Source organism: Coregonus lavaretus (genome assembly GCF_964263955.1).
Source record: "Coregonus lavaretus genome assembly, chromosome: 28".
NCBI lineage: Eukaryota > Metazoa > Chordata > Actinopteri > Salmoniformes > Salmonidae > Coregonus > Coregonus lavaretus.
This window is the reverse complement of record NC_140015.1, coordinates 40069763-40094639: the sequence shown is the minus strand read 5'-3', so window position 1 is coordinate 40094639 and position 24877 is coordinate 40069763. Positions and strand designations below refer to the sequence as shown.

General features: G+C 44.2%; 2 protein-coding genes across 4 annotated transcripts in view; one reads left to right on the top strand and one right to left on the bottom strand.

Moving 5' to 3' along the window:
* Positions 1-1712: 1712 nt before the first annotated feature.
* Positions 1713-19340, bottom strand: LOC311103557 (cAMP-dependent protein kinase type I-alpha regulatory subunit-like). Of its 2 annotated transcripts, none has more exons than XM_084145144.1 (11): positions 19253-19340; positions 17292-17485; positions 5687-5896; positions 5151-5242; positions 4952-5013; positions 4732-4778; positions 4179-4337; positions 3810-3870; positions 3377-3498; positions 2925-3006; positions 1713-2600 (listed from the first exon to the last, which is right to left on the bottom strand). In XM_084145144.1, exons 2-11 carry the CDS (start codon positions 17463-17465, stop codon positions 2428-2430), a joined length of 1182 nt encoding a protein of 393 aa, XP_084001270.1. In that variant the 5' UTR covers positions 17466-17485; positions 19253-19340; the 3' UTR covers positions 1713-2427. The 2 variants fall into 2 exon arrangements, with proteins under 2 accessions (XP_084001270.1, XP_084001271.1); XM_084145145.1 differs by having other exon boundaries at positions 2327-2600; positions 5729-5896.
* The window catches only part of LOC311103558 (actin-related protein 2/3 complex subunit 1A-B-like), a 15687-nt gene continuing 9195 nt past the window's right edge, over positions 18386-24877 (top strand). Inside the window, exons 1-5 of one of the 2 annotated variants that reach the window (XM_084145146.1) lie at positions 18386-18584; positions 20033-20181; positions 20997-21143; positions 23990-24094; positions 24409-24631. In XM_084145146.1, coding sequence (XP_084001272.1) covers positions 21080-21143; positions 23990-24094; positions 24409-24631 — 392 coding nt within the window. In that variant the 5' untranslated portion in view covers positions 18386-18584; positions 20033-20181; positions 20997-21079. Of the gene's footprint in view, positions 18585-19935; positions 20182-20996; positions 21144-23989; positions 24095-24408; positions 24632-24877 lie in introns of those variants that run through there. The other variant, XM_084145147.1, reaches the window with a different exon arrangement.

The window sequence follows — 24877 nt, the reverse complement described above, 5'->3', positions numbered from 1 at the left end:
CAAGACTGACGGAATCCTCATAATAAAACTAACAAGATAGTTTATTATGAGGATTCCGTCAGTCTTGTAACTAACACTTCAATGAATGGGTGAAAAACAACAGACGTTTTCAGAAACAGACCTCCCATGAGATATCCCATGTCAAAAACATTTGAAAAGATACTGGTGTTTAGGAAGTTATGTATGGCACTGGACATCTAATATCCACGGGAGGAAATACTACTATTAAAACCACCAGGGTTGATATCAGTACTATCTAAATTCTTGATTGAACTAGAGAGGTTGGATTAACGTTGAGTTGTAACATGCTTTCCTCACAAACATGATCGGTTATAAAAAAACCTCTTATTTAGAAGCAAACGGACACGTTTAGCACAAACTGGAATACTGAACATCCCTTAAGACTAGAGTAACGTGATGTTCTGCCCAGATCTGCTTTGTGACCAGTAACTAGGCAGAGTAGACTAGAAGCCGTTGTTGCTTTCCTGAACGGAGGATTTTAACACACCCAGACACAATGACAAGTTTAAGGTCTATCCCAAAGACGGGGGGGGACGGGGGGGGGGGGGGGGACGGGGACGGAGAGAGAGAGAAACGGAGAGAGAGAGAGGGGGGGGAGAGAGAGAGAGCGATATAAAAACTTCCAATAGGGAAAGAGCAGCCCCACCATTGGATCTGGGACTCCCTGCCTCAACCTCATGGTGTAGAAACCACAGCTTTATGACACTAACATGGTTGTGGCTGGCATTACGGTTCTCTATTCCAAACCACTTCATGGTCAAAAGCTCAGGGGGAACAAACCACTCTATTAGCTAGAAACACAACGGCAGCATCCCAAATGCCACTCTATAAAAAGTGCACTACTTTTGACCAGGCCTCTGTAGTGGATAAGATGCCATTTGGGACCGCAGACAATGAATGCATGATAATTTAATACCATACATCTCCCTTGATGCCACATGGTACTGGGATAGTTCCGAAAGAGAAAGCGTACGTCTCCTGTATCCCAAATAACACCCTATTCCCCACATAGGGCACTTCCTTTGTCCATACAGAACAGGGTGCCGTTAGGAGCCAATGGGCCTGTAGCATGATGGAAAAAAAAATAAGGCAGTCTGATCGTTAACATTTAGGATGCGTCCTAAATGGCAGCCTAGGAAGTGCACTACTTTTGACCAGGGTCGTAAGGCTCTAGTCAAAAGTAGTGCGCTAGATTGGGAATAGGGTGCCATTTGGGACACATCAGCCTACCCTCGCTCCTCTGAACTACTGGGACCTGATGCTTACACAGTGAACTAGCAGGCACATAGAAACTTGGTTTAAATGTGTATAAATACATAAAGAAATATATATCTAATATAATATATATTTATTTTCATTTTAAACCAAGTTTCTTTGCGCCTGCTAGTTCATTGTTCAGTGCCATATGACCCTGGTCAAAAGTGTGTGTGTGTATATATATATATATATATATATATATATATATATATATATATATATATATATATATATATATATATATATATATATATCACAAACTGCAAAAAATATGGTTCTGTCATTGCCCTAATATATATAAAGCAACTAGAAAGATAAAATAGCACACCGCTTCACCTCCATGGTCGGCATGGAGACAGTACTTCTACTCAGTAGTACCCTCAAAGAATGTTTCAGAAAACAACTAGAAAACGTTAAGCATAAGAACACAGATCAGCCTTTGGTGGATATCTATTCAAAACAAAGTTTCTCCACTCTCATAAGCCACTTTAGACTTACCCCAGACATTAGGAATATCAAGACACAATATCATCCTTAATGTCATGATACATTTACGGTTCCAATCCTTCTCTCTTCCCTACAAGTCACAAAGGAACATTTATTTGTGACATCACGACCCCTGGGTGTCGTCCATTGTGAGCAGACTCCCGTGGTGTCCCTAGCCCACACGTTACAAAGTCTTCTGGATCCTAACGAGAGTTTAGTTTAGACCCAGCGTCAGAGAGAACACCGGGTGAACAGTCATTGAACCCAATGGAACCCACATTCTAATTCTATATTGGAACCCTGGCTCTGAAAAGACCCTCTCTCATGTCTGAACCCTCCCTACCTGTTGCCTTCTGAACACTAGAGACAACTCATCCTCCCTTCATAGTTAACATTCAAATACTACAGAAATATTATGCCCTCCAGAGCTCATTGCAAACGTGTCAAATCAAATTAATCTGGGTTCATAGCAGATAAAATAACACCAGAACAACAAAGTATCAGCCTAAGTAAATAGACATGTGATCTGGACACCTGGGTGGAGGGTTAGAAACATTAACAGGCCAATAAGAAAATAAAGCAGATCATTGGTAGATCCCGTGGTTAAGGAAGGAGGATGGAGGAGGAGGAGGAAGGAATGGAGCGATAGAGGAATGGAGGGATTCAGACGGAGAGAGAGACGAAGCTGTTGTACTGCTGAATGTTCCTCTTCAGGATGTCTGAGCAGGGCCCCAGAACGCGTTCGAACCGCGGTCGGTCGAGCTTGACACACTTCAGAGGGCCGCGGGAGACCACGGTCGCAGCACGGGGACGGTTCATCAACAGGGCGATCTCACCTGGGAGAGACGGGAGGAAGAAGGGGAATATTGACAACAATGATCAACAGATCTGGGAGCAGACTATAGAAGGAGACAACAGATCTGGGACCAGGCTATAGAAGGAGACAACAGATCTGGGACCAGGCTATAGAAGGAGACAACAGATCTGGGACCAGGCTATAGAAGGAGACAACAGATCTGGGACCAGGCTATAGAAGGAGACAACAGATCTGGGACCAGGCTATAGAAGGAGACAACAGATCTGGGACCAGACTATAGAAGGAGACAACAGATCTGGGAGCAGACTATAGAAGGAGACAACAGATCTGGGATCAGACTCACCAAAATAGTCTGAGGGCCCCAGTCTGCCCACCTCTACAAACTCTTCATTCTCTGAGCGTCTCTGGAGCACCGCCGCTGATCCCTGAACAAACACAGGAACAGAAAAACTCAGGAAGAAAACCTACATAAGCCAGAAGTCCTGTGAGGGTGAGAGGGCACAACACAGCTGGACCAAAAGCTGAGGTTAAAAGATGGTGTTATCTTGTTGACGGCGTTTCCCTGAGAGAGAGAATTAACTACCAAACTCTTAACACGGAAACCAAATGTCTACAACTTCAAAAGACAGCATTTAGAAATAAAAACCAATGGAAAAGGTTAACGTAACATATTTCCCATGAGATATTCGAGGGTACATGACACAATGATACAGGATGTGAAAAGAAAGCCTACACATCTATTCTTAAAGAAACCAATGAAAATAGAGAGACAGCATATTGCTGAGATAATCCTACCTCCAGGATGATGAAGAACTCATCTCCAGGTTCACCCTGAACCACGATCTTCTGTCCGTCCTCAAACTGAACCGTCTCCAGAGCATCAGCTACAGTCAGCCTCTCCCACTTGTCCAGAGACTCTGTAGAGGACCACACACACAACAGTCAGCCTGTCCCAGTTGTCTCGGGAGTCTGTAGATGCCAGGTGCTGTTACACACACTGGCCACTGGGTGGCGCCAAACATCACCAATCACTCAACAACACATCAGAGGGGGAATGACGGGAAAGCTCATGGGCTGGGTTTATTTGTAACGACTTGATTCCATACATAGCCACTTACACCAAATAGGTAGGTAGGGACCATGTTATTACACTGTTACCCAACTTTTTGAGTAGCTTGTTTGTGGAAGTAGTCGCCGAAAAAAACGTTCAGAATGTGTGACTCCTCACCTAAAATGGACACCTTGCTGAGGAATTCCTCATACATCTTACGCTTTCTCAAAGTGCTACCCTGAAAAGGCACAGAGAGAGACAAACCATGTTAAGTCACATAATAACACCCAACCGCGCACTAACTGTGTTCAGATTTAGCCCCAGAAATCTTGAATTGATCTAAAATTCATACCATTGTCAGAGACCTCCGAGTGGCTGAATTGACACAATGTGGAAGCTAGGTAAACCGTAACTATAACAACCACTGTCTCCCAATAATGTTGCTGGCGGGGAAAATAACACCTCATAACATTGGATATTAAAATGATATCTACGTAGAGCTGAATGAATCCGTTCTGCCAAAGCCTGTCAGTCAGCCAGTCTCACCATGAGGATCCTCCTGTAGCTGTCTCTGTCGATGCCCCACAGTTTGACGTTGCTCTTGGCTCGGACCGTGGCAGCCCTGGGGGTTCCGTAGATCAGAGCTAGCTCGCCAAAGCTGCCACCCTCCCCAATATTGGTCACCCACTCATTGTTCACATACACCTATTAGAGAGAGAGAGAGAGGGGAGAGAGAGAGAGAGAGAGATAGAGAGAGATAGAGAGAGAGAGAGAGAGAGAGAGAGAGAGAGAGAGAGAGAGAGAGAGAGAGAGAGAGAGAGAGAGAGAGAGAGAGAGAGAGAGAGAGAGGGCGAGAGAGAGAGAGAGCAACAACTTCACCAATGGAAATAGCTTTCCCTACAGTATGAACTTCTGTCAGTATTTTGTCTTATAATCTAATGTACACAACAGATCTCCCACTACAGAGACCATAGAAAGGTAGACTGTCTCCCTACTGTACACAACAGATCTCCCACTACAGAGACCATAGAAAGGTAGACTGTCTCCCTACTGTACACAACAGTTGGCCTAGCATGCAGACAGAAAAACAGGGACGTACGTCCATCTCTCCCTGGTCAATGACGTAGAAGTTATCTCCCTCATCACCTAGTGGAAAACAACAGCTGTGAGACACATTCTGATCAAGCAGTAATCATGTTAAAGTTCTGGTGTTAAAGTAATCATGTTAAAACTACAGCCAGGGGATTTTTATGGACAGGGCACGATGGAAAATAAAAAAACCGAATGACTTCATTTCAGTAAAAAGGTAAACACCATACCTTGCTGAATGACCGTCTCCCCAGCGATGTAGGTAACAGAAAACATGGCGTCAAAGATGTCACTGTAAAGAGTGTAGTGGGTCAACGTAACGGCAACACTGGATCAACATCACATGATCTGGTTTGTTCTTAACGCCTTGACTTTCATTTCACACCACCAGTAGTACACTATTCATTAACAGTTGAGGAACAGGTGTACCTTCTCTCATTGTCGTCCAGGTGAGCAAACAGCACGTTCTTCTCAATAGCTTTAGCCAGGGCGGCCATCGTTTTGTAGTCTTTAGGAATAACCTGCAGAGGTAAAAGGAACAGCTTCATTGATCACAACCCAACTGCCTTCAGTTGTTAAGATTATACTTATTAGATTGAAGTAGTGGGCTCAGTCCTGATTCTACGCCCTTCTCCTGAAGTGTACACTCACACACTTTCTTGCATGGACTTTACGATGGTAAAGCCAATGCTTTGGTCCTCTGTAGCTCAACTGGTAGAGCATGGCGCTTGTAACGCCAGGGTGGTGGGTTCGATCCCCGGGACCACCCATACGTAAAAATGTACGCACACATGACTGTAAGTCGCTTTGGATAAAAGCGTCTGCTAAATGGCATATTATATTATATTATACCCCGATCCTGTGCTTTTAAATGCACGATGGGGAATGTGGCAAGGTAACACTTGTGGAAAAGGGTGGATCATCAGGACGTAGCCGAGTGGTAAGAGCTGTAGGGTCAGGTGCACCTGTAGCGATGCGTGATTGGCTGAGGGCTGATCCCCCCTGACCTTTCTCACGTAGGAGGCGGCGTCCTCCTCGGTGTAGACCTCGGCACTGATAGCGCCGCGCCGCCGCCGCCCCTTCACCACGGGGTTCATGGGAGGAGACACCTCATCCTCGCGGGAGTCGGAGCGAGAGTTGGACTTCTGCTGCTGTAGGATCTGCTTAGCCTCCTCCTGGAGGGGGGGGGGAGAGATATCAGTTATAGTAGAATAAAGTAAAGTAGATTAGAATGGAGTAGAACAGAGTGGAGTAGAGGTCATCACAGCTCCAAGAAGTTGGACTCTTCCAAAAAGGACCTGGGGCTTTCCCACCCCGACACGATATGCATAAATACAAATTTTTAATATAGAGACCCGTTCCGAACGGAGCAGAAGACAACTAGACACGTTCCCTATAGACCTGGTCGGATCCAGACCCGGTCCGATCCAAGTGAGGGAAGCAGCAGAAAAGTCATTTATTACGTTTCTTTATGAACCGGAGCTGATAAAGCGTGAGAGGAGGGAGAGAGATGAACCACTCTAACAGGCAGAGGAGGGGCTGTACCGTGAGCGAGTGATATGGGGAGGAGGGAGGGAGAGGAGCCACTCTAACAGGCAGAGGAGGGGCTGTACCGTGAGCGAGTGATATGGGGAGGAGGGAGGGAGAGGAGCCACTCTAACAGGCAGAGGAGGGGCTGTACCGTGAGCGAGTGATATGGGGAGGAGGGAGAGAGAGACGAGAGACAGCAACCAATCAAGCCGACTTGCGCTATAGAAGACTAATAGCTGCCATAGGTATTTTTCATCAAATATGATTATATAGTCCTTGTCTTGACTGCATCAAACCGGGAGAAGCTAGTTTAGCTAGCTAGCTAGGCTAACTGAGGCTGCATGAGCTTTCTCATCCTACAGTTACAAACAACAAAAACATTCAGAATATTAAGTAGCTACCTGTTGGCTCTTCGTCGTTGTAGCCTCTCTTCTTCTCCTTTAACTTTTAATTCCTTCATTTTAATTCCATCTTCCATTGATTAGATATCTCCTAACTTTTGCCACACACGGAGCGAGGCTCTATGACTGTAGCCTGTTGCCGCTTTGATGACCTTCTGATTGGCCAACAACAAGCTACACGCGTAACGCTCCACTTTCGTGAAAAGCAAGAGCAGCATCTCTCCCTCCCTTATTGAGGAGCACCCGCCTAGAAACATTAAGGATTCTAGCTTTATTACCTCACATTTTTCATTGCGCTCTTAAAATATCCTTGTGTGCGCGCGCCTACATTTTTCAACTTAGGCGCACACGTGCTCCTTGTAAAAAAGGTCAGTGTAGAGCCCTGATACAGTGCATTGGAAAGTATTCAGACCCCTTGACTTTTTACACATTTTGTTACGTTACAGCCTTATTCTAGAATTGATTAAATTGTTTTTTCCCCCTCATCAAGCTACACACAATACCCCATAATGACAAAGCAAAAACCGTAAATATCACATTTACGGAAAGTATTCATACCCTTTACTCAGTACTTTTGAGTATTTCGGTTCCAAACTTCTTCCATTTAAGAATGATGGAGGCCACTGTGTTCTTGGGGACCTTCAATGTTGCAGAAATGTTTTGGTACCCTTCCCCAGATCTACGGACAATTCCTTCGACCTCATGGCTTGGTTTTTGCTCTGACATGCACTGTCAACTGTGGGACCTTATATAGACAGGTGTGTGCCATTCCAAATTATATCCAATCAATTGATTTTACCACAGGTTGACTACAATCAAGTTGTAGAAACATCTCAAGGATGATCAATGGAAACAGGATGCACTTGAGCTCAATTTCGAGTCTCATAGCAAAGGGTCTGAATACTTATGTAAATATGGTATTTCTGTTTTTTACATGTTAATACATTTGTAAAAAAATCTAAAAACCTGTTTTTGCGTTGTCATTGTGTGTAGATCGATGCTATATATATATATATATATATATATATATATATATTTAATCCATTTTACAATAAGGCTGTAACGTAACAAAATGTGGAAAAAGTCAAGGGGTCTGAATACTTTCAAATCAAATTGTATTTGTCACATGCGCCGAATACAACAGGTGTAGACCTTACAGTGAAATGCTTCCTTACAAGCCCTTAACCAACGATGCAGTTAAGAAAAATAAGTGAAGTAAAAAATAAAAATAGAAAACATAATTAAAGAGCAACAATAAAATAACAGTAGTGAGGCTATATACAGGGGGTACCGGTACAGAGTCAATGTGTAATAACAGTAGGGAGGCTATATACAGGGGGTACCGGTACAGAGTAAATGTATAATAACAGTAGGGAGGCTATATACAGGGGGTACCGGTACAGAGTCAATGTGTAATAACAATAGTGAGGCTATATACAGGGGGTGCCGGTACAGAGTCAATGTGCGGGGGCACCGGTTAGTCGAGGTAATTGAGGTAATATGTACATGTAGGTAGAGTTATTAAAGTGACTATGCATAGATAATAACCAGAGAGTAGCAGCAGCATAAAAAAGAGGGGGAGGGACAACGCAAATAGTCCGGGTAGCCATTTGATTAGCTGTTCAGGAGTCTTATGGCTTGGGGGTAGAAGCTGTTTAGAAACATTTTGGATCTAGACTTGGTGCTCCAGTACCGCTTGCCGTGCGGTAGCAGAGAGAACAGTCTATGACTAGGGTGGCTGGAGTCTTTGACAATTTTTAGGGCCTTCCTCTGACACCGCCTGGTATAGAGGTCCTGGATGGCAGGAAGCTCAGCCCCAGTGATGTACTGGGCCATACGCACTACCCTCTTGTGCCTTGCGGTCGGAGGCTGAGCAGTTGCCATACCAGGCGGTGATGCAACCAGTCAAGATGCACTCGATGGTGCAGCTGTATAACTTTGAGGATCTGAGGACCCATGCCAAATCTTTTCAGTCTCCTGAGGGGGACTAGGCTTTGTCGTGCCCTCTTCACGACTGTCTTGGTGTGTTTGGACGATGATAGTTCGTTGGTGATGTGGACACCAAGGAACTTGAAGCTCTCAACCTGCTCCACTACAGCCCCGTCGATGAGAATGAGGGCATGCTCGGTCCTCCTTTTCCTGTAGTCCACAATCATCTCCTTTGTCTTGATCACGTTGAGGGAGAGGTTGTTATCCTGGCACCACACGGCCAGGTCTCTAACCTCCTCCCTATAGGCTGTCTCATCGTTGTCGGTGATCAGGCCTACCACTGTTGTGTCATCTGCAAACTTAATGATGGTGTTGGAGTCGTGCCTGGCCATGCAGTCATGGGTGAACAGGGAGTACAGGACGGCACTGAGCACGCACCCCTGAGGGACCCCCGTGTTGAGGATCAGCGTGGCAGATGTGTTGTTACCTACCCTTACCATCAGGAAGTCCAGGATCCAGTTGCAGAGGGAGGTGTTTAGTCCCAGGGTCCTTAGCTTAGTGATGAGCTTTGAGGGCACTATGGTGTTGAACGCAGCCCTGTAGTCAATTAATAGCATTCTCACGTAGGTGTTCCTTTTGTCCAGGTGGGAAAGGGCAGTGTGGAGTGCAATAGAGAATGCATCATCTGTGGATCTGTTGGGGCGGTATGCAAATTGGAGTGGGTCTAGGGTTTCTGGGATAATGGTGTTGATGTGAGCCATGACCAGCCTTTCAAACACTTCATGGCTACAGACGTGAGTGCTATGGGTCTGTAGTGAATAAGGCAGGTTATCTTAGTGTTCTTGGGCACAGGGACTATGGTGGTCTGCTTGAAACATGTTGGTATTACAGACTCAGTCAGGGACAGGTTGAAAATGTCAGTGAAGACACTTGCAAGTTGGTCAGCGCATGCTCCGAGTACACGTCCTGGTAATCTGTCTGGCCCTGTGGCCTTGTGAATGTTGACCTGTTTAAAGGTCTTAATCACATCGGCTACGGAGAGCGTGATCACACAGTTGTCCGGAACAGCTGATGCTCTCATGCATGCTTCAGTGTTGATGGCTCGAAGCAAGCATACAGTGAGGGAAAAAAGTATTTGATCCCCTGCTGATTTTGTACGTTTGCCCACTGACAAAGAAATTATCAGTCTATAATTTTAATGGTAGGTTTATTTGAACAGTGAGAGACAGAATAACAACAAAAAAATCCAGAAAAACGCATGTCAAAAATGTTATAAATTGATTTGCATTTTAATGAGGGAAATAAGAATTTGACCCCCTCTCAATCAGAAAGATTTTTGGCTCCCAGGTGTCTTTTATACAGGTAACAAGCTGAGAATAGGAGCACAGTCTTAAAGGGAGTGCTCCTAATCTCAGCTTGTTACCTGTATAAAAGACACCTGTCCACAGAAGCAATCAATCAGATTCCAAACTCTCCACCATGGCCAAGACCAAAGAGCTCTCCAAGGATGTCAGGGACAAGATTGTAGACCTACACAAGGCTGGAATGGGCTACAAGACCATCGCCAAGCAGCTTGGTGAGAAGGTGACAACAGTTGGTGCGATTATTCGCAAATGGAAGAAACACAAAATAACTGTAAATCTCCCTCGGCCTGGGGCTCCATGCAAGATCTCACCTCGTGGAGTTGCAATGATCATGAGAACGGTGAGGAATCAGCCCAGAACTACACGGGAGGATCTTGTCAATGATCTCAAGGCAGCTGGGACCATAGCCACCAAGAAAACAATTGGTAACACACAACGCTGTGAAGGACTGAAATCCTGCAGCGCCCGCAAGGTCCCCCTGCTCAAGAAAGCACATATACAGGGCCGTCTGAAGTTTGCCAATGAACATCTGAATGATTCAGAGGAGAACTGGGTGAAAGTGTTGTGGTCAGATGAGACCAAAATCGAGCTCTTTGGCATCAACTCAACTTGCCGTGTTTGGAGGAGGAGGAATGCTGCCTATGACCCCAAGAACACCATCCCCACCGTCAAACATGGAGGTGGAAACATTATGCTTTGGGGGTGTTTTTCTGCTAAGGGGACAGGACAACTTCACCGCAAAGGGATGATGGACGGGGCCATGTACCTTCAAATCTTGGGTGAGAACCTCCTTCCCTCAGCCAGGGCATTGAAAATGGGTCGTGGATGGGTATTCCAGCATGACAATGACCCAAAACACACGGCCAAGGCAACAAAGGAGTGGCTCAAGAAGAAGCACATTAAGGTCCTGGAGTGGCCTAGCCAGTCTCCAGACCTTAATCCCATAGAAAATCTGTGGAGGGAGCTGAAGGTTCGAGTTGCCAAACGTCAGCCTCGAAACCTTAATGACTTGGAGAAGATCTGCAAAGAGGAGTGGAACAAAATCCCTCCTGAGATGTGTGCAAACCTGGTGGCCAACTACAAGAAACATCTGACCTCTGTGATTGCCAACAAGGGTTTTGCCACCAAGTACTAAGTCATGTTTTGCAGAGGGGTCAAATACTTATTTCCCTCATTAAAATGCAAATCAATTTATAACATTTTTGACATGCGTTTTTCTGGATTTTGTTGTTGTTATTCTTTCTCTCACTGTTCAAATAAACCTACCTTTAAAATTATAGACTGATCATGTCTGTCAGTGGGCAAACGTACAAAATCAGCAGGGGATCAAATACTTTTCTCCCTCACTGTAGAAGTAATTTAGCTCGTCTGGTAGGCTCGTGTCACTGGGCAGCTCGCGGCTGTGCTTCCCTTTGTAGTCTGTAATAGTTTGCAAGCCTTGCCACATCGGACGAGCGTAGGAGCTGGTGTAGTACGATTCAATCTTAGTCCTGTATTGACGCTATGCCTGTTTGATGGTTTATCGGAGGGCATAGCGGGATTTCTTATAAGCGTCCGGGTTAGAGTCCCGCTCCTTGAAAGTGGCAGCTCTACCCTTTAGCTCAGTGCGGATGTTGCCTGTAATCCATGGCTTCTGGTTGGGGTATGTAGGTACGGTCACTGTGGGAACGACGTCATCAATGAACTTATTGATGAAGCCAGTGACTGATGTGGTGTACTCCTCAATGCCATCGGAAGAATCCCGGAACATATTCCAGTCTGTGCTAGCAAAACAGTCCTGTAGCTTAGCATCTGTGTCATCTGACCACTTCTTTATTGACCGAGTCACTGGTTCTTCCTGCTTAAGTTTTTGCTTGTAAGCAGGAATCAGGAGGATATAATTATGGTCAGATTTGCCAAATGGAGGGCGAGGGAGAGCTTTGTACGCGTCTCTGTGTGTGGAGTAAAGGTGGTCTACAGTTTATTTTCCTCTGGTTGCACATTTAACATGCTGGTAGAAATTAGGTAAAACAGATTTAAGTTTCCCTGCATTAACGTCCCCAGCCACTAGGAGCGCCGCCTCTGGATGAGCGTTTTCCTGTTTGCTTATGGCCTTATACAGCTCATTGAGTGTGGTCTTAGTGCCAGCATCAGTTTGTGTTGGTAAATAGACAGCTACGAAAAAATATAGATGAAAACTCTCTTGGTAGATCGTGTGGTCTACAGCTTATCATGATATACTCTACCTCAGGCGAGCAAAACCTCGAGACTTCCTTAATATTAGATTTTGTGCACCAGCTGTTGTTTACAAATATACACAGACCGCTACCCCTTGTCTTACCGGAGGCGGCTGTTCTATTTTGCCGATGCAGCGTAAAGCCAGCCAGCTGTATGTTGTCCATGTCGTCGTTCAGCCACGACTCGGTGAAACATAAGATATTACAGTTTTTGATGTCCCGTTGGTAGGATATCTGTGATCGTAGTTAGTCTATTTTGTTATCCAATGATTGTAAATTGGCAAATAGGACTGATGGTAGAGGCAGATTACCCAATCGCTGTCAGATCCTTACAAGGCACGATATCTCTGTCTCTGTCACCTGAGAATGACGGGGATTTGGGCCTTGTTGGGTTTCTGAAGTAAATCCTTCACATCCGACTCGTTAAAGTCAAAATCTTCGTCCAGTATGAGGTGCGTAATCGCTGTCCAAATAACTTATAGCAGAGAGCGAGAGAAAGAGAGTTGGACTTGACACAAAGCTCCATTGTATCATCCCAACTCAAAATGCCAGGACAGCAGTAGACCACACTGCTGAACCAACGGACTAAACTCTCACTAGCACTCAACGGACATTGCAATGCATTATGTGGCAACCAGAAATAACGCAACCAGAACCAGTCTAGTTCGCCACACTATAATTGTGCCATAGCACAATTGGTTAGGAGCCCGTAAAACGGCAGCCATCTCCTCCGGCACCATTAATTGGTTTAGAATGCACTGTAGTTTTAGAACAGAATAGAATAGAACATAGCAGCATTTACCTTCTAGTGGGGAACACCGAGTTTAGAGTAGAGCTTTATTACTGTATACCCTTCTAGTGGGGAACAGAGAGTAGACTAGAGCTTTATTACTGTATACCCTTCTAGTGGGGAACAGAGAGTAGAGTAGAGCTTTATTACTGTATACCCTTCTAGTGGGGAACACAGAGAGTAGAGTAGAGCTTTATTACTGTATACCCTTCTAGTGGGGAACAGAGAGTAGAGTAGAGCTTTATTACTGTATACCCTTCTAGTGGGGAACAGAGAGTAGAGTAGAGCTTTATTACTGTATACCCTTCTAGTGGGGAACACAGAGAGTAGAGTAGAGCTTTATTACTGTATACCCTTCTAGTGGGGAACACAGAGAGTAGAGTAGAGCTTTATTACTGTATACCCTTCTAGTGGGGAACACAGAGAGTAGAGTAGAGCTTTATTACTGTATACCCTTCTAGTGGAAAACACAGAGAGTAGAGTAGAGCTTTATTACGGTATACCCTTCTAGTGGGGAACACAGAGAGTAGAGTAGAGCTTTCTTACTGTATACACTTCTAGTGGGGAACACAGATAGTAGAGTAGAGCTTTATTACTGTATACCCTTCTAGTGGGGAACACAGAGAGTAGAGTAGAGCTTTCTTACTGTATACACTTCTAGTGGGGAACACAGAGAGTAGAGTAGAGCTTTATTACTGTATACCCTTCTAGTGGGGAACAGAGAGTAGACTATAGCTTTATTACTGTATACCCTTCTAGTGGGGAACAGAGAGTAGAGTAGAGCTTTATTACTGTATACCCTTCTAGTGGGGAACATAGAGTAGAGTAGAGCTTTATTACTGTATACCCTTCTAGTGGGGAACAGAGAGTAGACTATAGCTTTATTACTGTATACCCTTCTAGTGGGGAACAGAGAGTAGAGTAGAGCTTTATTACTGTATACCCTTCTAGTGGGGAACACAGAGAGTAGAGTAGAGCTTTATTACTGTATACCCTTCTAGTGGGGAACAGAGAGTAGAGTAGAGATTTATTACTGTATACCCTTCTAGTGGGGAACAGAGAGTAGACTAGAGCTTTATTACTGTATACCCTTCTAGTGGGGAACAGAGAGTAGAGTAGAGCTTTATTACTGTATACCCTTCTAGTGGGGAACAGAGAGTAGAGTAGAGCTTTATTACTGTATACCCTTCTAGTGGGGAACACAGAGAGTAGAGTAGAGCTTTATTACGGTATACCCTTCGAGTGGGGAACACAGAGAGTAGAGTAGAGCTTTATTACTGTATACCCTTCTAGTGGGGAACACAGAGAGTAGAGTAGAGCTTTATTACTGTATACCCTTCTAGTGGAAAACACAGAGAGTAGAGTAGAGCTTTATTACTGTATACCCTTCTAGTGGGGAACACAGAGAGTAGAGTAGAGCTTTCTTACTGTATACACTTCTAGTGGGGAACACAGAGAGTAGAGTAGAGCTTTATTACTGTATACCCTTCTAGTGGGGAACAGAGAGTAGACTATAGCTTTATTACTGTATACCCTTCTAGTGGGGAACAGAGAGTAGAGTAGAGCTTTATTACTGTATACCCTTCTAGTGGGGAACAGAGAGTAGAGTAGAGCTTTATTACTGTATACCCTTCTAGTGGGGAACAGAGAGTAGACTATAGCTTTATTACTGTATACCCTTCTAGTGGGGAACAGAGAGTAGAGTAGAGCTTTATTACTGTATACCCTTCTAGTGGGGAACACAGAGAGTAGAGTAGAGCTTTATTACTGTATACCCTTCTAGTGGGGAACAGAGAGTAGACTATAGCTTTATTACTGTATACCCTTCTAGTGGGGAACAGAGAGTAGAGTAGAGCTTTATTACTGTATACCCTTCTAGTGGGGAACAGAGAGTAGAGTAGAGCTTTATTACTGTATACCCTTCTAGTGGGGAACAGAGAGTAGACTATAGCTTTATTACTGTATACCCTTCTAGTGGGGAACAGAGAGTAGACTAGAGCTTTATTACTGTATACCCTTCTAGTGGGGAACAGAGAGTAGACTAGAGCTTTATTACTGTATACCCTTCTAGTGGGGAACAGAGAGTAGAGTAGAGCTTTATTACTGTATACCCTTCTAGTGGGGAACAGAGAGTAGAGTAGAGCTTTATTACTGTATACCCTTCTAGTGGGGAACACAGAGAGTAGAGTAGAGCTTTATTACGGTATACCCTTCTAGTGGGGAACAGAGAGTAGAGTAGAGCTTTATTACTGTATACCCTTCTAGTGGGGAACAGAGAGTAGAGTAGAGCTTTATTACTGTATACCCTTCTAGTGGGGAACATAGAGTAGAGTAGAGCTTTATTACTGTATACCCTTCTAGTGGGGAACAGAGAGTAGACTATAGCTTTATTACTGTATACCCTTCTAGTGGGGAACAGAGAGTAGAGTAGAGCTTTATTACTGTATACCCTTCTAGTGGGGAACAGAGAGTAGAGTAGAGATTTATTACTGTATACCCTTCTAGTGGGGAACAGAGAGTAGACTAGAGCTTTATTACTGTATACCCTTCTAGTGGGGAACAGAGAGTAGAGTAGAGCTTTATTACTGTATACCCTTCTAGTGGGGAACACAGAGAGTAGAGTAGAGCTTTATTACGGTATACCCTTCGAGTGGGGAACACAGAGAGTAGAGTAGAGCTTTATTACTGTATACCCTTCTAGTGGGGAACACAGAGAGTAGAGTAGAGCTTTATTACTGTATACCCTTCTAGTGGAAAACACAGAGAGTAGAGTAGAGCTTTATTACTGTATACCCTTCTAGTGGGGAACACAGAGAGTAGAGTAGAGCTTTCTTACTGTATACACTTCTAGTGGGGAACACAGAGAGTAGAGTAGAGCTTTATTACTGTATACCCTTCTAGTGGGGAACAGAGAGTAGACTATAGCTTTATTACTGTATACCCTTCTAGTGGGGAACAGAGAGTAGAGTAGAGCTTTATTACTGTATACCCTTCTAGTGGGGAACAGAGAGTAGAGTAGAGCTTTATTACTGTATACCCTTCTAGTGGGGAACAGAGAGTAGACTATAGCTTTATTACTGTATACCCTTCTAGTGGGGAACAGAGAGTAGAGTAGAGCTTTATTACTGTATACCCTTCTAGTGGGGAACACAGAGAGTAGAGTAGAGCTTTATTACTGTATACCCTTCTAGTGGGGAACAGAGAGTAGACTAGAGCTTTATTACTGTATACCCTTCTAGTGGGGAACAGAGAGTAGACTAGAGCTTTATTACTGTATACCCTTCTAGTGGGGAACAGAGAGTAGAGTAGAGCTTTATTACTGTATACCCTTCTAGTGGGGAACAGAGAGTAGAGTAGAGCTTTATTACTGTATACCCTTCTAGTGGGGAACACAGAGAGTAGAGTAGAGCTTTATTACGGTATACCCTTCTAGTGGGGAACAGAGAGTAGAGTAGAGCTTTATTACTGTATACCCTTCTAGTGGGGAACACAGAGAGTAGAGTAGAGCTTTATTACTGTATACCCTTCTAGTGGGGAACACAGAGAGTAGAGTAGAGCTTTATTACTGTATACCCTTCTAGTGGGGAACACAGAGAGTAGAGTAGAGTAGAGCTTTATTACTGTATACCCTTCTAGTGGGGAACACAGAGAGTAGAGTAGAGCTTTATTACTGTATACCCTTCTAGTGGGGAACACAGAGAGTAGAGTAGAGTAGAGCTTTATTACTGTATACCCTTCTAGTGGGGAACACAGAGAGTAGAGAAGAGCTTTATTACTGTATACCCTTCTAGTGGGGAACAGAGAGTAGAGTAGAGCTTTATTACTGTATACCCTTCTAGTGGGGAACACAGAGAGTAGAGTAGAGCTTTATTACTGTATACCCTTCTAGTGGGGAACACAGAGAGTAGAGTAGAGCTGTATTACTGTATACCCTTCTAGTGGGGAACACAGAGAGTAGAGTAGAGCTTTAATACTGTATACCCTTCTAGTGGGGAACACAGAGAGTAGAGTAGAGCTTTATTACTGTATACCCTTCTAGTTGGGAACAGAGAGTAGAGTAGAGCTTTATTACTGTATACCCTTCTAGTGGGGAACACAGAGAGTAGAGTAGAGCTTTATTACTGTATACCCTTCTAGTGGAAAACACAGAGAGTAGAGTAGAGCTTTATTACTGTATACCCTTCTAGTGGGGAACAGAGAGTAGAGTAGAATAGAGCTTTATTACTGTATACCATTAGAGCAGAGTAGGATTGGACTTTTCTGTTCACTTTGAGATGAATAGTTGCCTTTGTTTAGAAACATCAGCACGCACACACACGACCCTGCCCACCCTGACTCACCTTCTCCAGCCTCTCGAAGTGCTCTCTGAGAAAGGCCATGGGTCTGTCTGGCCTGGAGGTACACAGCTGTACGATGCAGTCCTTCAGCAGCTGTTGGATGTTATGTTTCTGCACATACAGCTCACACTCCCTCAGACTCCTCTCCTCCTCACTGCTCGTACTGCCCGACGCCATCACACTCAAAACCTATTGACCTGCGGGACACAGACAGAGACAGACAGAGAAAGAGAGACAGAAAAGCAGGCGTAGCAGGAGAGAAGGGGTAGTGTTTGATAAACAGAAAGAGAGAAGTAGAATCAGAGCAGGACAGTGAGGAGAAGAGAACATGAGGGTGTAGAGAGAAAAGAGAGAGCGTAATGATAAACAGAGTGAGGGAGGGAGGGAGAGAAACAAGGGTGTGAAAAGAGGGGGGAGAGAGGCCAAAAAATAATTGGTTTAAAGCAAGGTAGGGAGTTGAGAGAGAGCATAAGAGAGGGGGGAGAGAGCGAGAGAGAGGAGAGGGGGGAGAGGGAGAGAGAGCGGTTGAGGGAGAGAGCAGGGGGAGCGGGAGAGCGAGGGGGGAGAGAGGGAGAGCGAGGGGGGAGAGAGAGTTAAGATTTAAGGAAAGCTTTGACTATGTACAGACTCAGTGAGCATAGCCTTGCTATTGAGAGAGGTCGCTGTAGGCAGACCTGGCTCTCAAGAGAAGACAGGCTATGTGCACACTGCCCACAAAATGAGGTGAAAACTGAGCTGCACTTCCTAACCTCCTGCCAAATGTATGACCATATTAGAGACATATATTTCCCTCAGATTACACACTCACAAAGAATTCGAAAACAAACCCAATTTTGATAAACTCCCATATCTATTAGGTGAAATACCACAGTGTGCCATCACAGCTGCAAGATTTGAGCGGGGGAAAGTGAGAGCGAGAGAAAGAGAGTTGGACTTGACACAAAACTCCATTGTATCATCCCAACTCAAAATGCCAGGACAGCAGTAGACCACACTGCTGAACCAACGGACTAAACTCTCACTAGCACTCAACGGACATCGCAATGCATTATGTGGCAACCAGAAATAACGCAACCATAACCAGTCTAGTTTGCCACACTCTCTCCAACTCTCCTTATATAGCTTGTTAGAGACCGAGAAGTGAGAATGCTACAAACCCATGACAGAAGCAGACAGGCATGTAACATCAGGGTGCGACAGAATTTTTCATAACCTGATTCATGGTGTGTGTACTACTGTATACTGAAAATGACAATTAAACATCGACAAAATATTCAGATATTTCAACTTGGAGAGGTAGGTGTCCATAATGGCCATAAATGAAAAATGTGGTGGATCAAATTGGGACTATCAATTATCGAAGTTAAGTTGATCACATACAAGGGCAAACAAACAACTTGAGGCAACTAGCTACATAGATACTGTGAACTGGTGAGTGTTGGCAAGTTACCGAGCTATCATAAGGTGAATGCACCAATTTGTAAGTCACCAATTTGTAAGTCGCTCTGGATAAGAGCGTCTGCTAAATGACGTAAATGTAACTCGCATCATAAGACGACAAAACTACTGTCACAATCAAGTGAAATGGTTGGTAGCTACCTAGCTAATGCTAGTTAGCTGTGTCTTTCGAGTGCAGGCAATCATTCGTATGTAGTTCGCAGCGGACCCTTGCTTAATATTCATTAAAAAATGCATTTAATTTTTAATAACTGTTTGGAAAGCATAGGGAATTAATATTCTGAGAGATTCTGAAACCATTAGCTAAAAGGCCCGCAGAGGTCTTTTCATAAAACAGCCATCTTGGAAACCTAGCTATCTTGCTAGTAACGTTAGCCAACTCGCGTTATCATAACAAACGGGAAGACGGCGACATACAGGTTATAATCAAGCGATGTCCTCATACGTGCAGCGCTCCATCAAATACATCGCGATTATTTAGAACAAAAATAAGACAAACCGCTTACCAAACCCGATTGAAATGCTGTCTTTATTTCGGAAACTGACAGTTCTTCGTCCCTGTTTTCCCCCCCTCAGTCCTTAGTTGGACGGCTGCCCTACCGGAAACAGGTTTGGACCAATCACTGCCTCGTTCTGGCACATACGTAACCTTAACTACCTTAAAGGGCAAGGGCTTTTTTTTACTGCCAACCCTTCACACAAAATGAGTGTTTTGATAACAAGTATTTCGTTTACTGCAAATCAACTGTTTTATTTTTTTACTAAATACAACATTTGTAGGGGCAGCAAGAATATCCAAATAGACTTGTCTCTCTTGTCCCTTGAGAAGTTGAGTTTTTACATAGGCCTACCATTGTAGGTAGAATTCTTGCTGTCAACTCAATGGATAAAAAACGTATTCAGTATCAGAATAAACCGAATAAATCTGATTTCTTCATGCATGCTTTCATAAATAATCTAGTGCGTCTGATCTCCAAACATTATCCTCACTAAAGATTTACAACATTTGTGATAGATTTAAACCAGAGAACGAGTGTCAACATGATTTGATTTGATTTGATCCATATGCCGTCAAACTACTACAGGTATACTGTTGAGGGAAAGTCATCTGACAGTATGCATGTTATCTTCATCCTCCATCACCCTTTGTCCCAGGTGCTTGCTCAATAGCTGAATATGCAGACACACCCTCTCTCTCTCTCTCTCTCTCTCTCTCTCTCTCTCTCTCCTCTCTCTCTCTCTCTCTCTCTCTCTCTCTCTCTCTCTCTCTCTACTTCCTCTTCTAGTGTCCTCTCCAGTCCTGCCCTGCACTGCTTCATTCGTGTCGACTGCCCAGAGTCCGCGAATACAACCCTGCTACAACCACACACACGCAGAGACTTTAAAACGTTGTTTTACATCAGCTTAACATTCCTGTCCACTGGAGGAAGGAGAGGTAGGAGGGAGAGACTGGTTTTGGTTGACATTTCCTTCTTTCTTAGTTGCATTGGGTTTCTTATGGTTTTCTATGGCGTAGTCTTTCCTGTTTGAGTGTGTGTGTGCGTGTGCGTGTGTGTGTGTGTGTTTGATCTCTATGGTAATTAAGTGTGATAAGAAAGCACTCTCAGTTCAGTTCCTTGTCAGATATGGGGACTGGGAGGCATTGCAGAAAGGTCTTATAATGCCACGTATCAAGGGCATCAAGAATGTCGGAATGACAGAATGAGAGGCAAAGCTAGTGTGTAAAAGCAATGGAGGCCAATCGAGTAGGAAATCAATGGAATGCAATGGAACCCGTCTAGTGTTGTTGTGTAAAGGATCAATCAGAAAGTCCTTTCTGGTCCTCTGAGTGTCTCTCACCAAGTGGGGGGAAGATACAATTCTCTACCTATACAAAATATATGCTGTAGGGTTGACTGTATCTGAATCCAATGGTTTTTCCCACTATGTCAACACAGCTAGCAGGCAAGAACAACCATGGAAAGATGAAAGGTAGCCGTTATGTGTGTTTACAAAGTATGTGCCAACACTGACAACGAAGGTCCGCAATTCGTTTTGAGTTGTTGCTCAACTCAACGAAGGTCGATGCTCAACTTAACATTGACCTAAACGTGCATGGTTGTAGCAAGATACAACTCAAAACAATTCAGACATTCAACCAGTGTCTGAAATACACAGGGGCTTGAGCTGCGTATAGCCTAGGCCTACAATCTAACTTTATCTAACCCAATCTTTCTCACTTTTAACCCTCCCTTCCTGGTTTTACTACAGTAGAGTTCCAACCAATCCCTGACAAGAAGAAGACATTCCAATCCCAGCCACATTCCAGAACCCTGTGGAACGATTGTTGAGACATGTCTCTGTACAGCTTTGGGCTGGAGCCTCTCTCCTGCCATGCCTGGAATAAGGACAGGACGCGTAAGTAGACCTGCAGCAATACTTAAACCAGTCCGCCCGCATTTCCACACACACACACACACGCACGCACACACACACACACACACACACACACACACACACACACGCACGCACACACCTCTCTTTCTCCCAGTCAATACCTCCATTAGCTGGCCTGCTGTCTCCTCGGATGCGTCCCCAAATTCCCTATTTAGTGCACTACTTTTGACCTGGGCCCATAGGGCTCTAGTCGTACGCAGTGCACTATATGGGGAATAGGGTGCCAGTTGAGACGCTTTAACCCTCGTGTTGCTTGCTGTCTGCCAGATGCACTTCCTCTTCCTCCTCTAATTGCTGTCCATTAAAGTGGTCTGTAGATCTGGGGGATGTGATTATCAACAGAGGATATGTAACGGAGACGTAAGGAGCTCCATACTGTAGTACCCTATATTCTCTTGACTAGGGCCCAAAGTTCCATACTGTAGTGTGGCCCGAATGGTAGCCTATATTCTAGGGCCCAAAGTTCCATACTGTAGTGTGGCCCGAATAGTAGCCTATAATCTAGGGCCCAAAGTTCCATACTGTAGTGTGGCCCGAATGGTACCCTTTATTCTAGGGCCCAAAGTGCACTATGTAGGGAATAGGGCACCAGTTGGGACACTGTGTGCATTACACTTCTTTACTAGTCTAACTGTACATTTACATTTTTACATTTGACATTTTAGTTATTTAGCAGACGCTCTTATCCAGAGCCACTGACAGGTAGTGACTGCATACATTATTTTCATACATTATTATTATTATTTTATTTTTTCATACTGGCCCCTCGTGGGAAACGAACCCACAACCCTGGCGTTGCAAGCGCCATGCTCTACCAACTGAGCTACACGGGCCTGTACCCCTTAAGTATTCTCTTAAATTACAAAGACGTAACATAAACATTGTGATTTATCTACAGTAGCCTACATTTTTTACAAGTTATCTCTGATGTGGAGAGAGATTGTAGGCAACATTGTGATTTATCTACAGTATCCTACATTTTTTACAAGTTATCTCTGATGTGGAGAGAGATTGTAGGCAACGTGCTAATCTGGTCCGCAGCCGGCTCTCCCTCTATCCAACGTCTATATGCAGTAGCAATTGAGCCTGGGGACAAGGTTAACAAAATGATATTGCTACACAGCAAATAAAAAATTAACTCTATGAGGGTAAAATAACCCCAGTGTTGATGTTAATAACCAGTGTTGACTGTGAGAGTGTGATTGTGTCAGTTTTACCAGAGATCTGTATATAATGACTAGAGGCTCATGTTACCATCCCTAACAATGGGAGCCATTGTCCCAAAGGCGGGAAGGCAGGCAGTCTGCTTATCAGTCTGCTCACTAAGCCCATAGAAACACATTGAATAACGCTGTATTCCCGCGTGGGCAGATTTTGGCCGAGAGTGAAACCTCTCGCTTCGCCTCTTCCTCTCTGGTCTTACTCTGTGGAGAGTACAACGTTCCCATCAAAACAACGCCCAACATTATCATATTTCCCAGCATGCTCTACTGCAGGTAGACTTTTTAGGCTAGTTTTTTTATATCTTTGTTTTTGCTTGTACATTGATTGATTGATTGATTGATTGATTAATATTATGCTACTCAAAGACAAATAACATACATTTTTCTAAACTAATCCAATCAGTTAATTAGATTTTTTGCACCCGTTACTGAAATGGTTGTTCCAGTTTAAATGGTTTACGTACTCTCCTCACAATGTTCTTAACCCTGGCAGTCATTCTGTCTGGATTCCAAAAGGAATTACGCATTCACTTTGCAAACCAGCATAATGTGACTTGCAGGTAGGGTTGCAAAATTCTGGTAACTTTGCCATAATTCCCAGATTTTTCAGAAATCCCGGTTGTAAGATTCCTGGAATGGGAGGGAATAATCAGAACATCCCGAATCCTTTAACCGGGAATTTGGGGAAAGTTACTACCCTACTTGAAGGCCTGATGTGGCCTGTAAACCATGAGTTTCAGGCCACTTTATTAGGGTAAAAGTAGACTTAATTGGTGTAATTGTAAAAAAATACTATGAGGTGTTATTGCATAACATCATTGGCGTAAACTATATACACTTCCCGGTGTTAAACATGAGGTGTTCTTGCATAACACTGAAAGTGTTAATTTCCTTAACACTGACCAAGTGTAACATCATCAGCATTAAAGGCGGCAGGTAGCTTAGTGGTTAAGAGCATTGTGCCAGTAACCGAAAGGTCGCTGGTTCTAATCCCCGAGCCGACTAGGTGAAAAATCTGTTGATGTGCCCTTGAGCAAGGCACTTAACCCTAATTGCTCCTGTAAGTCGCTCTGGATAAGAGCGTCTGCTAAATGACTTAAATGTAAACACAGTGATTTAAAAACGGAAAAGTGTGGACACTTATACACTGTCAGTGTTGATTCACCACTGGACACTTTGCTGTGTATATATATGCAATATACTGTATGTTTCTGTACACTGCTGTATATGATACATCAACGCATTATAGACATCTCTCCTCCCCATTGTGTGTGTGTGTGTGTGTGTGTGTGTGTGTGTGTGTGTGTGTCAATCGGCATATTTCTATCCATTACACATTAGTTACATGTTAATCAAGATGATGGAATGATGCAGCGATGTCTCTCCTCTCTCCAGATATTGCTGTGTATTAGTTGTTGTTAATTAAGATATTGTAGTGACGTAAAGATGTCTCTCTCCAGAGATTGCTGTGCATTAGTTGTTAATCAAGATATTGTAGTGACGTAAAGATGTCTCTCTCCAGAGATTGTTGTGCATTAGTTGTTAATCAAGATATTGTAGTGACGTAAAGATGTCTCTCTCCAGAGATTGCCGTCAGCCCCAACAACAGTGTGGTGATCATCTATGAGAAGAAGGGGAACGAGTGGGCCAAGATCCACGAGCTGACTGAGCACAGTGGACGGATCACAGGTACCCACATACAATCCGTCCCTCATGGCGCCCTGTTCCATAAAGAGTACTACTGTAGACCAGGGCCCATAGGCCATTTGGGACTCAGCCACAGACAGCCAGGAAGTGGAACATCATTGGTTAGTCAGTAACTCCACTGAACAAACCGACACACACACACACACACACACACACACACACACACACACACACACACACACACACACACACACACACACACTGGGTGCTAGCCTGAACATGTTGCTTCACAAGGCATTATGGGATTCCAACTGCATCATTCTCTTCATTGACTCCTTTTCCTGAAAACCTTCCAGGCATCGACTGGGCTCCGGAGTCGAACCGCATCGTGACGTGTGCATCGGACCGTAATGCGTACGTGTGGACCCTGAAGGACAAGGTGTGGAAGCCTACTCTGGTGTTGGTGAGGATCAACCGGGCTGCTACCTGTGTCAAGTGGTCCCCCCTGGAGAATAAGTTTGCCCTGGGCAGCGGAGCTCGCCTCATCTCTGTCTGCTACTTCGAGAAGGAGAACGACTGGTGAGAGACACAGAACACATTCGGTCGGTCGGTCTCTCTCTCACTCGCTCACTCACACACTCACTCACACACTCACACATGTACTCTCACTGTACCCTCTTACTAATACTGTTATTGTGACTGTGACTACAGTAGTACACTATAGGCTTGAAGTGAGGCACCATTTGAGATGTTCCCAGAGAGAATCTACTGTAACCTTTGCCCTCTGACCCTGCAGTGGCTCAGTAGTGTCTTGAGATTTGCCCA